The 13,180-nt window shown below is 42.8% G+C and overlaps 1 protein-coding gene across 1 annotated transcript; it reads left to right on the top strand.

Annotated features, from left to right (window-relative positions):
• Positions 1-3,164: 3,164 nt before the first annotated feature.
• Positions 3,165-12,677, top strand: kcnv1 (potassium voltage-gated channel modifier subfamily V member 1). The gene is made up of 3 exons (XM_024385726.2): positions 3,165-3,555; positions 5,747-6,781; positions 11,617-12,677. The coding sequence occupies exons 2-3, from the start codon at positions 5,794-5,796 to the stop codon at positions 12,147-12,149; spliced, it is 1,521 nt and encodes a 506-aa protein (XP_024241494.1). The 5' UTR covers positions 3,165-3,555; positions 5,747-5,793; the 3' UTR covers positions 12,150-12,677.
• Positions 12,678-13,180: the final 503 nt, after the last annotated feature.

Below are 13,180 nucleotides of genomic sequence, written 5' to 3'. Positions count from 1 at the left end.
AATAATTTTCTGCTGTTCTGAAAGTTGGGCAGATTAGTGAGGATAAAGTCCCTTCTGTGTGCCGACAACTGATCATGAAGTATTCCAGAGGTCTTACACCTGAGTTTCAAAATGAAGTAAGACACCTGAACACTGTATATGCTGCCACTTTCCCCCCTAATTTGTCCCCTCTTGGTCTCCTGAATGCAATTTGGAAGATGCAGCTGCAAAGCATTTATGGAGAAGTGTGCATTGCTTTACCTATATTTTGCACACTGCCTGTGACTATTGCTGGTGGCGAGAGAGCTTTCAGTAAGCTAAAATTGATCAACTATTTGAGGTCCACTATGTCCCAGGACAGGCTTTGCAGTCTTGCCATGCTGTCCATTTAAAGTCAGTTAGCTAGAAAGCTGGACTTCAAGACTTGATCAGTGACTTTGCTATTAAGAAGGTTAGTCGCTGGGCTCTTGGTGAGTAAGGCTGAGCAAGAGCCAGTGATAACTGTTAAATGGCATGGATATTGGATCACTACACACATGATGCCCACAGGCTGAGAACAAGACAGAACAGGATGTATCTCAAAGTAATGGCTGGATTGCCATAAAATATGTTGTGCACAATCAAGACCCCAAGTGAAAGAAACCTATTGATTTGGTGACCACTTGACCTTTCCTCTAGCGCCACCATCAGGCCTTTTCATTTCTGTTTTATTTTCCATTTTCAGTTTCCACTTTTACAGCAGCTTATTTTCTAGTTGGTATGTATACTTAGTTCACAAATCTGCTGCTGATTTTATTATTTTGTTTGTTATATCATTCTATAGATGATAATGTTAATTTATTGTAGTTGCATAGGATCATGTATATTTAAGTTATTTATTTGAAGTTATTCATTAATGTTAAGAGAATTTTCCATTCAAGAATTGTACCATTAAAATTGAATTTAGACTGTAAAAGATGGCCTTTAGTACATTTCTTATAGAGGGTATCAGTCTTTGAACAAATATTGAATTCCACTGTATGCAGAATGTTGCATGCATGTCTGCAATGTGTTATATTTTCACAGCTCACTGTCAATATATATCGTACAGTAAATATTGGACTACAAGATAGTTGCAAGCCTGCAAAGGTAGAGTTATTTAAGGCTTTGAATGGCTTCGATTGGGTTCTGAAGGTGTGTGGTGACAGCAATTGCACAAGGTTGGTGTGGCCTGTGGTGATGGGGCCCAAAATCCCTGGCTGCGCCCCTGTTGGTGATACCTCTCATGAACAGCAGATGGTGCCAAGTAACTTTTCAATGGGAGAAATGGTACAGACATTACAGTGCCTCTGGAAACTGCCCTCAAATTGCTTAGATATATGTTAGTGGGACTGCAGATAAATTAAAAAGTCTCAATAGCACAATAGTATACTATTGATATAAACTCAGCAAAAAAAGAAATGTCCTCTCACTGTCAATTGCGTTTATTTTCAGCAAACTTAACATGTGTAAATATTTGTATAAACATAACAAAGATTCGACAACTGTCTGGTCCAGCGACGGTGGGTTTGTGCCCATAGGCAACGTTGTTGCCAGTGATGTCTGCTGAGGACCTGCCTTACAACAGGCCTACAAGCCCTCAGTCCAACCTCTCTCAGCCTATTGCGGAAAGTCTGAGCACTGATGGAGGGATTGTGCGTTCCTGGTGTAACTCGGGCAGTTGTTGCCATCCTGTACCTGTCCCGCAGGTGTGATGTTCGGATGTACCGAACCTGTGCAGGTGTTGTTACACGTGGTCTGCCACTGCAAGGACGATCAGCTGTCTGTCTTGTCTCCCTGTAGCGCTGTCTTAGGCGTCTCACAGTACGAACATTGCAATTTATTGCCATGGGCACATCTGCAGTCCTCATGCCTCCTTGCAGCATGTCTAAGGCACGTTCACACAGATGAGCAGGGACCCTGGGCGTCTTTCTTTTGGTGTTTTTCAGAGTCAGTAGAAAGGTCTCTAGTGTCCTAAGTTTTCATAACTGTGACCTTAATTGCCTACCGTCTGTAAGCTGTTAGTGTCTTAACGACCGTTCCACAGGTGCATGTTCATTAATTGTTTATGGTTCATTGAACAAGCATGGGAAACAGTGTTTAAACCCTTTACAATGAAGTTATTTAGATTTTTACGAATTATCTTTGAAAGACAGGGTCCTGAAAAGGGGACGTTTCTTTGTTGGGTTTATTAACTCTGTAGCAATATGAACTTGAAACCATCATTTTTGGTAGACACTGAACAGATAAACCTGGATCCTGATGTCCTGCATGTCACCTAGGGCCCATTATATCCTGTTTTATACATTTTCTTTCCATGCACACGGATGAACAATGTGAGAAGCGCCACCTATAGATGGACAGTAATTGCATGTCTGGAGAGCTGTGGAGGTGCAGTCACAGCAGACAAAGCCTGTCGCAAGGCTTTTATAATGCTTCCATAATTGTCATGGGAAGTGAAGAAAAGACCCGAGGGCTTTCTGAGGTCAACGGAAGGTGAACTGTGACAAGTAGAGACGAAATGGGAATTCATGAACCTACCTTTGAAAATAGTGTCCTGGATCTGTACAAATAGATGTGGATATTTTAAGCACCAAAATCCTACAAAAATTACTTTCACGTTTCTCCTCTTCCTTGGTTTCCTCTCATAAAACAAGGAAGGAAAATAAATATCATTAAAGAACTGAAATGGCAGGGGAAATTTTAATTGAGGCTCTGTCTGATTCAAAGCAAATGATTGGGGGACTTTTGCAAATGCATATGAGCTGATGTTAACAATGGTGCATGTAGATGCGCCCCTTTTCAGAGACATGTTTGAACGGACAAAAAAATGTGTTGCAGTTAGAAAACCTTTGAGATGGGTCACATTTTTTTGATGGAACAATTTTGTGAAATTGTTTAAAATGCCATTTCTCTGGAAATATCAATCTGCATAACGTAATATCATTAATGATAAGCCAGCGTTCAAAACTCATATGAAATATTTATTTTAATGGTTTCTAATATGAATAGGCTACATTTGATTTTTAAAGATCCATCATAAGACATTTGCATGCGCTATATTCAGAAAAACAGTTCGCTCCTAACGCCACTCGTTGCGTGTGCTCGTTGCTACACAACATTTTTGAAAAAGCACCGCGAGCTAAAAGGGTTAGAACAATCGGAATCATTGGTTCCTCCATACCATAACATTAACCCCTACCATTAACCATAACCCTTACCATAACCTTAAACCATTTTTGTATTTCAACTTTAAAGGGATAGGGACGTCCAAAGGACCCACAATAACAAGGACAGAGCCAAGATGGTCGAGTGCGCGATGCGCATCTGAGGTCATAGAGCTGTCTGAAACGCACGGAGTTTTGTCATGTTTTATTCGAGTAACTGGCGCTCTTTTTCACTTCTGCTCGCAAGAAGATAACAATCATGACCAACACTAGTGTCAAAACGCATAACTGGCTGTTTTACGCAGAGTATAAAAAAGAACTTGGCTAATGGAGAGAATGGAAATCTCAACCATCCCTTTTATCAAGATGAAAACTCTCGATATATAGCCAGGTAAGACCAATCTTTTTCCCCTTGTCAAGTTGTTAAATTGGCTAAATTATATTAGTCGGGCTAGTTTCGTGACTACTACTGTAGTTTGGTGGTCCTCTTGATACAGTACAGCCTAATCTTTCAGAGATGGTTCATTCCAGTAACCTAATTTCTCTGACAACAAATAACTATTTAATGCAAAACGTATTAATACTTTATTTCAATGTAATAAATAATTGACAGCAACTTATATTGCATATTTATTCATGATTTATATAATAACAAGAATATCTACAGCTATTTGTCATTAGAAACACATGTGGTGCTCTGTTATTACATAATACAAACTGCTCACCCATTAGGCTTACAAAATGTAGGTAGTTATTTTATTTGCAAGTGAAATTAAAAACATGAGTACATTTCGTGTTCATTATGATGTTAAGCCAGTAATATAATGTTGTTGTAGTTATTGTATAATAGGATGCCATTTTACAATGTTATTGTCTAGACGCCCCCATTTATCCTGCCTTTTCTGTCATGTATTTTTTTAAACTAGGCAAGTCAGTTATTAAGAACAAATTCTTATTTACAATGACGGCCAACACCGGCCAAACTCAGACGACGCTGGGCCAATTGTGCGCCGCCCTATGGCACCAATCACGGCCAGTTATGATACAGTATGCTCATCAAATATCTTCTGCAATGACCACATTCGTTAACGTGATTGCCAGCAAGAAAATCCAATTTACTCGTGATTCTGGCGTCTTATTTTATTTTCTCATTATATGTGTATTTGCTCACACAGCCATTTAGAGACCTTAGAAACATGTAGAGTTAACATAATCAGTATATCTCCATACTCAGTAACTTGTTTGGTAGGATCAGACGTTTTTGATTTAAATTGCAATCGACAGTTTGCCCTGTAACGTCTGCTTCCAACTCACACTCTCAAACACGTAGATCCCCTGAATGCAGCTCACTCTCCACATCCCAATCACCTGAATTCTAATCACCTGTATGTCATTATCATACACTATTTAGTTCAGTTCTTTTCACCCCATCACTGTGAGGTATTGTTTTTTTTTTGTGACACGCTCTGTTTTTCCCGTGATTTACTCTTCCCGTGTATGATCGTTTTTGCCTGCCTCACTAAAGACGCCTTTTGCATATTCCCTGCCTGTACCTTAGCCTGTCGGATTTCCTGTTATCAACCTATTGCCTGATCTCTCGGACGACGTTACTAGCCTTTTCACTGCCTGTACTGTTGCCTTGTTGGACCCCCTGTGTATGACCTTCTGCCTGCCCCTGGACCCAGCTACCTGCCTCCTCCTGTGGTCCTTTACAATAAACACCTGCTGCGCCCTGCGCTTGAAACCAGCTCTCTGTCTCCCCTCGTGTTCATTACATAACCCTTTTGGATTTGTTACAATATAAATTGATATAGCATAGGTATTATCTTCCTCCTTTCACTTAAAATTTAGGAAAATCATCATCACCTTCACCACTTTTACACACAGAGCATGTTTTCACTATATGGTCGTTCCTTTTGGTCATGACAGGTGAGCACATTCTACAGTGTCTGTGTTCTTGCCAACAGATCAACTGCTCTGATATCCATTTTTCAAGATTTATCTTATAAATATGTGCGACTTAATTACCACCATGAGGATGTTAGATAGCAGATAGACTTAACAAAGGGAATTAATTATTACGGGAATAGGAATATTAGGTAGGCCAGCTAAAATATTTAAATCTCCACAAAGAGCTTTGAATAACTAGGACATGGCCAGAGGCTCTTTCCCTGTCTTTCCCTCTCTCTCGCTCCCCTCTCTTTCTCTCTCTCTCTCTCCCCCTCTCACTCATTTGATGTCAGACACGATGCTCTTGGTAGGAGCTTCCAATGAAATGTGGATTCCTTCATTCAGGGAGCAGAAGGAGTTTAACTGAGGATTACGGATAACTAATGGCTGCTTCTAGCCAAGCTGTAAATGCATTCCCTTCTCACAAGGCTAATAGGCTACAAAGGGGATGGAACAAGCAGGGACAGAGTAGAGAATTCCTATTGGAATTATTATGAAGATTCTGACTTACATTAACTGTTAACTGTTCTCTAGGTGGTCTTAATTGGCTTTGGTGCCAATCACTATTTTGAACCTGAACAACTGTTGACCTCAGTGTTTTACCTTTTCCTTGATACCCAACTGCACTCCAGGTGCCCTTCAGGTTTTCCCCTCCACCCCAGGCAGGTCTGTGACCGCCATGATGAGCAGCTCATCCAGCCCGGCTGAGTTCTACGGGGACAGCACCTCCTTCCTGTCCATAGACTCCAGCGTCTTCTACAGCGAGCCCCCTCCTGTCTGTGGCGACCCACTGGACTTCTTCACCATCAATGTGGGTGGCAGCCGCTACGTTCTCTCCCAGGAGCTGCTGGCATCCCACCCAGAAACCCGTCTGGGCAAGCTGGCCCTGTCCACACGGGACTCTGCCCTAGAGCTCTGCGACGACACTGACTTCCTGGAGAATGAGTTCTTCTTCGACCGCAACTCACAGACCTTCCAGTATGTGATAAACTTCTACCGCACAGGCCACCTGCATGTCAGGGAGGAGCTTTGCGTGCTCTCCTTCCTCCAGGAGATTGAGTACTGGGGCATCGACGAGCTCTGCATCGATCCCTGCTGCCGAGGACGCTACTACCGCCGCAAGGAGCTCAAGGAGAGCCTGGACATGCGGAACGAGGCTGAGGCTGACGAAAACCAGGACGAAGACTTCAACGACGCCGCGTGCCCAGATCTCCGCCGGCGCCTGTGGGACCTGCTGGAGAAGCCAGAGTCTTCACGAGCAGCACGCGCCTTCGGCACGCTGTCAATCATCTTCGTGGCGGTATCCATTGTCAACATTGTGCTCATCTCGCTGGACCTGGGGGATGTGGGTGGGAACGGGATCGGTGACGAGAGTGGGGGCAGTGACGGGGGTACACCTTTCTTCGTGGATGCACTGGAATATGTGTGCGTGGTGTGGTTCACTGGCGAGCTGGTGCTACGCTTCGTCTGCGTACGCGACAAGTGCCGCTTCACCCGTAGTGTTCCCAATGTGATCGACCTGCTAGCCATCCTGCCCTTCTATGTGACTCTGGCAGTTGAGATTCTGCACGGTGGCTCTACAGAGCTGGAGAACATGGGCCACGTGGTACAGTTGCTCAGGCTCATGAGGTCCCTGCGCATGCTCAAACTGGGACGCCACTCCACAGGTAATGTAGTCATCTGTCTATACATACTATCAAGGTAAGACCCAAGTGCAGACTATGTTAAGTAACAATGTTTGTGACAACAGGGGCAGGCAAACAACAGGTCAATGCAGACAGGGGTGGATAATCCAGAGTAGGAGCAAAGGTACAGGACGGCAGGCAGACTCAGGGTCAGGCAGAGTGGTCAGGCGGGCAGGTACAGGGTCAGGCAGAGTGGTCAGGCGGGCAGGTACAGGGTCAGGACAGGCAAGGGTCAAAAACCACGAGGGCCAGAAAAAGAGAGGCTGGGAAAAGACAGGAGCTGACAGGACGAACGCTGGTAAGCTTGACAAACTAGACGAACTGGCAACAGACAAACAGAAAACACAGGTATAAGTGCACAGGGGATAATGGGGAAGATGGGCGACACCTGGAGGGGGGTGGAGACAAGCACAAGGACAGGTGAAATCGATCAGGGCGTGACACATACAGTATAATCATTTGTAGTAGTCACCTGGAATGCATTTCAATTAACAGGTGTGCCTTGTTCAAAGTTAATTTGTAGAATTTCTTACCTTCTTAATGCGTTTGAGCCAATCAGTTGTGTTGGGACAAGGTAGGGGTGGTATACAGAAGGTAGCCCTATTTGGTAAAAGACCAAGTCGATATGGCAAGAACAGCTCAAATAAGCAAATAAAACGACAGTCAGTCAATCATTACTTTAGGACATGAAGATCAGTCAATCTGGAAAATTTCAAGAACTCAAGTGCAGTCGCAAAAAAACATCATGCCCTATGATGGAGAATCACCACAGGAAAGGAAGACTCAGAGTTACCTCTGCTGCAGAGGATAAGTTCATTAGAGTTACCAGCCTCAGAAATTGCAGCCCAAATAAATGCTTCACAGAGAACTAAATAGCAAGAGTGAGAAAGGGAACGATGACAGGCTAGGAGAAGGAGAAAAAAAGATTAATTCATATTTCACAAATTTCCTCAGGGGATTGAGAAAGGGGGGCCTGACAGGTGAATGTTCCTGAGTCCATTTGTGTGTGTCTGTGTAAATTTGCATCCGTGCGCGTGAATGGCTTGGATGTTGCGGATTTTGGCGAGGGATTGTGACATATTCCCTCTAGTATGCTACTTCAACAAATTGGTAAGTATAGCATCAGGAAAAGAAAGAGAAAAAAATAGATTTCTCACTCTGGGTGATGGCAATTAATAAAACAGATGCACATCTTGATATCCTTGAGGAGTCTATGACATTTGCTCAGTTTATGTCCCACGATCTGACTAAAGTGACTTTAGTCAAACTATAAAAGCAGGAGTGTTCTTGCCATGTGTGTGACAATATGTCTGTAACAATATCCTGAACCAAGCTGCATCCCGATAACTGTATCATTTTGCAATCAAAGATGTGTTTGCTCTACAGACCGCTAGAGGAAAAAAACTACAGCCTCCTTTTTATACTTATCTCCTATTTGAATATAATATCACTCTTTCCTCTGCTCCTGAAGCTCTCTGGACACAGCACCCAGGGTGTCTTTCTAATCTGATTAGATAAAGGGAAAAAAAGATCATGCAAAAGCAATATGAAAACAGATACCTGAAGCTCAGAGAGACGGTAAAGCTGGCGTTGTCCTTGAGAGTGTGTTATTATTATGAACCCTTATGAACCCTCCTTGTTTGTGCTCTTGGAAAGCACCCATATAATCTAATAAAGGACCCAGCTAGCACACAACATTCTGAGAGCCATATGTCTCTTAGAGCTTGGTGAGAGCATGGTTGTCCTATGGTTGTTTTGCATACAACCTTCCCACATACTTCTTGGAATGGTGCAGGATAGTTGCTTGACTTTGTAACATTCTCAGCACATTTAAGGAACTTGACAAAAAAAAATTGCTTCAACAAAACGTGTCCTAAATGTTCAAACATGGTTACATTTCATTTCAATTTTGGTAATGTTCGAAGAATACTCTCCAACTCGTTTGAAATTGGGAATGTTCTCAAATAGTTCAGAGAATGTTAAGAAATGTCAGAACTTCAGCATAACGTTTCCTTTAGGTTTTCTCATGGTCCTATTTAAAGTCATATTCTCACATTGTTTCCTGAGAACGTTAAGATACAACGTTCTTCCGTGTGAATTTCAGTAGTTCAGCATAATGTTTCCTACAGGTTTCCTCATGATTCTATTTAGTCATGTTCTCAAATTGTTCTGAGAACATTATGAAAACTTCCATAAAACCACAAGAAAACTTCAGTAATGTTCAGAGAACATTTTAGGAATGTGAATGAAAAATATATACATTCTGTTCTCAGCATCAACAAAACTCACTATCATCCATCTTGTTAAGTGTTCCTTTAAAATGTTTGAATAGACTATAATAAACAGCTTTGTATGAGCAGTGGCACAATAGGTATGAATCTTACTGACGCTGTGCCATAAAAATGTTTTTTTATTTGTTTGCATGATTAATGCCTAAGCAGATAAATGTCCATGTGTCCTATCTGTGCTTGGAGTTCAACATCTTTAATCCAAACTAAGCTTGCAGTGTTAAGGCTTATTGAAACATGTTCTCAGAACATGATTTAATTACCTTCAAATAACCTATAAATAGTCAAACGTCTCAGAACCTACCTAAAAATGTACCCAGAACAGGCAAAATGTTCACTTCTGTTCTCAGAACCTACCTAAAAATGTGCCCAGAACAGGCAAAATGTTCACTTCTGTTCTCAGAACGTTTAATAAACGTTCAGTTTTACCGCTCAGGAAACTTACGGCTTCATTTCCAGAACCAATGGAAACCAAAAACGGGCTTTCCCACAACTTCCAAAGAACCAAATGTGCTAGCTAGGTCTCATTTTGATCCCATATCTGTTTCAGTTGATCAAATCAAATGTTATTGGTCACATACACATGGTTAGCAGATGTTAATGCAAGTGTAGCGAAATGCTTGTGCTTCTAGTTCCGACAGTGCAGTAATATCTAACAAGTAATCTAACAATTTCACAACAACTACCTTATACACACAAATGTAAAGGGATGAATAGAATATGTACATACAAATATATGGATGAGCGATGGTGTGTGGCATAGGCAAGATGCAGTAGATGGTATAGAATAAAATATATACATGAGATGAGTAATGTAGGATATGTAAACATAATTAAAGTGGCGTCATTTAAAGTGACTAGTGATTACCTTTTAAGTCCATTTATTTAAGTGGCCAGAGATTTGATAAAAATAACATAAATTATACTTGGTAAACTTCACCCAATATCTATTTTCTACTTGAGGAGTTTTGAGAGCTTTACAAGCAATCTCAGCGTGTGAATAGTCCTACCACCTGTTCAATCTCAGCGTGTGAATAGTCCTACCACCTGTTCAATCTCAGCGTGTGAATAGTCCTACCACCTGTTCAATCTCAGCGTGTGAATAGTCCTACCACCTGCTCAATCTCAGAGTGTGAATAGTCCTACCACCTGCTCAATCTCAGCGTGTGAATAGTCCTACCACCTGCTCAATCTCAGCGTGTGAATAGTCCTACCACCTGTTCAATCTCAGCGTGTGAATAGTCCTACCACCTGTTCAATCTCAGCGTGTGAATAGTCCTACCACCTGTTCAATCTCAGCGTGTGAATAGTCCTACCACCTGCTCAATCTCAGCGTGTGAATAGTCCTACCACCTGCTCAATCTCAGCGTGTGAATAGTCCTACCACCTGTTCAATCTCAGCGTGTGAATAGTCCTAACACCTGTTCAATCTCAGCGTGTGAATAGTCCTAACACCTGCTCAATCTCAGCGTGTGAATAGTCCTAACACCTGCTCAATCTCAGCGTGTGAATAGTCCTACCACCTGTTCAATCTCAGCGTGTGAATAGTCCTAACACCTGCTCAATCTCAGCGTGTGAATAGTCCTAACACCTGCTCAATCTCAGCGTGTGAATAGTCTTACCACCTGCTCAATCTCAGCATGTGAGTAGTCCTACCACCTGCGCAATCTCAGTGTGAATAGTCCTACCACCTGCTCAATCTCAGTGTGAATAGTCCTACCACCTGCTCAATCTCAGTGTGAATAGTCCTACCACCTGCTCAATCTCAGCGTGTGAATAGTCCTACCACCTGCTCAATCTCAGCGTGTGAATAGTCCTACCACCTGCTCAATCTCAGTGTGTGAAGAGTCCTACCATCTGTTTAATCTCAGCGTGTGAATAGTCCTACCACCTGCTCAATCTCAGCGTGTGAATAGTTCTACCACCTGCTCAATCTCAGTGTGTGAAGAGTCCTACCATCTGTTTAATCTCAGCGTGTGAATAGTCCTACCACCTGCTCAATCTCAGCGTGTGAATAGTTCTACCACCTGCTCAATCTCAGCGTGTGAATAGTTCTACCACCTGCTCAATCTCAGCGTGTGAATAGTTCTACCACCTGCTCAGTTGTGTATATTTACAGTTTTTGCACTTGTTTTAACTGCCAGCTTGCTGTTAAATTTTCCCCACTAAACTCAGTCATGAGTTTCGCACATCAACACTTGTTGTTGTTTACATTAGCTGTTTGTGGAATACAGTGTATAAATTGGATAGATGCACTACAGTACCTTCATGTTAGGCAAGTGAGCTTTAAGACTGATGTAAGAGTTAATTATTCAAGTAAATTATTTTGCATACCATCAAAAGTGTACACTTTCAGCATGGTCTTCCTACAGATGACATCATTCTAACGCGTCAGTGCAGACAGCCGTCAGACTATCTAACGTTAGACAATGCACTTTCAGGTGTACGACCTGAATAAGTAATCTGTCATTTAATCTCCTTACAAGATGTATAACTAACCCCAGCCCTCTGTATCCCTGTGTCTCCCAGGCCTCAAGTCCCTGGGCCTGACCATAACTCAGTGCTACGAGGAGGTGGGTCTCCTGCTCCTCTTCCTCTCCGTGGGCATCTCCATCTTCGCCATGGTGGAGTTTGCCCTGGAGCATGACATCCCCGGTACCTCCTTCAGCAGCGTGCCGTGTGCCTGGTGGTGGGCCACCACCTCCATGACCACGGTGGGCTACGGAGACATCCGACCCGACACCACCCTGGGCAAGGTGCTGGCCTTTCTCTGCATCTTGTCTGGCATCCTGATCTTGGCACTGCCCATTGCTATCATCAACGACCGCTTCTCTGCCTGCTACGTCACTCTCAAGATGAAGGAGGCGGCGCTGCGGCACGGGGAGGCGCTCAAGAGGCTGGCGCGGGGTTCGCTGGGTGACTCGGAGGTGGGTGGGGCAGCAAGGGGAGGAGGGGTGAACCTGAGAGATGTTTACGCCAGGAGTGTGACGGAGATGCTGAAGCTGCAGGGGAGGGAGAGGGCCAGCACACGGAGTAGTGGAGGGGGTGAGCTCTGGTGGTAGTGTGGAAGACGGACCACAAGGGCAGCTGTGGAGAAAAAGCTATGGAAAAAGTTAAGTCAATTGGGTTAAAGATGGAATCTGCAGTTGGGGGAAACATTACTACTGGCTGCTCCACCACTGTTGTTTTTGTTGCTGAGCTGAGGAGCATCGCAAATCGTGGTAAATATTTTAATCGGTTCATACTGTGCTCTTTTATCGCACGTGCAATGATGTCAGAGGGGGAAAAACATTGTAAGCGGACGTGGTTGTTTCACCATTAAGGATTCCAGCTTTAGGAATACCATCAGAATATGACAACAGTGTGTACAATGTATAGGACATATCTAAAGGATGATGGGGGGACAATTACTTAAATGTCACCTGAAAGATTTGCCACAACTTTCATGTCTAACCTTTTTCGGTGTTGTGTTCTCTGACACAACTGTTGCATGTTCTGTCTCCTCTGTATGTGACACATGACCATCTGATCATTTATCACTCCAGTGTTAATCTGCAAAATTGTAATTATTTGCCTACCTCCTCATGCCTTTTGCACACAATGTATACAGACTATTTTTTTCTACTGTGTTATTGACTTGTTAATTGTTTACTCCATGTGTAACTCTGTGTTGTTGTCTGTTCACACTGCTATGCTTTATCTTGGCCAGGTCGCAGTTGTAAATGAGAACTTGTTCTCAACTATCCTACCTGGTTAAATAAAGGTGAAATAAAAAAATAAAAAATGTAAGTGTCACATAGACGGGATGTACAGTATGGACTGAATTATATTGTGTTTGATATTTCAAAACTTCTCTCCACTGAAAGATGCAGTATGTTGTGGTGTATAGAAAAACATGATTTCATTGGAGAGCAATAAACAGATTGGACTTCTTCTTCACCCCGGTCTCTTTTACCTGCGGGGTCACTGTGAATTACCTTAAGGGCGCTGGGAGGAGGAGTCTCCGAGTCAAGTCTGTATGCAGAGCACACACAAATACCCTGAACTGGTTAAAGTCATTCAACAGGGTAGGTTTAACAGAGCAAATTAAACG

The sequence above is a fragment of the Oncorhynchus tshawytscha genome, linkage group LG23 (genome assembly GCF_018296145.1).
Source record: "Oncorhynchus tshawytscha isolate Ot180627B linkage group LG23, Otsh_v2.0, whole genome shotgun sequence".
Lineage (NCBI taxonomy): Eukaryota > Metazoa > Chordata > Actinopteri > Salmoniformes > Salmonidae > Oncorhynchus > Oncorhynchus tshawytscha.
Note: the sequence above shows the minus strand (reverse complement) of the source record. Positions and strands in the feature narration are given on the sequence as shown.

Excerpts from the sequence above, each read along its gene's own strand:
- kcnv1 (XM_024385726.2), top strand. The coding sequence starts at position 5,794 with ATGATGAGCAGCTCATCCAGCCCGGCTGAGTTCTACGGGGACAGCACC. Across the intron at positions 6,782-11,616 it reads ACTGGGACGCCACTCCACAG|GCCTCAAGTCCCTGGGCCTG; the intron begins GTAATGTAGTCA and ends TGTGTCTCCCAG.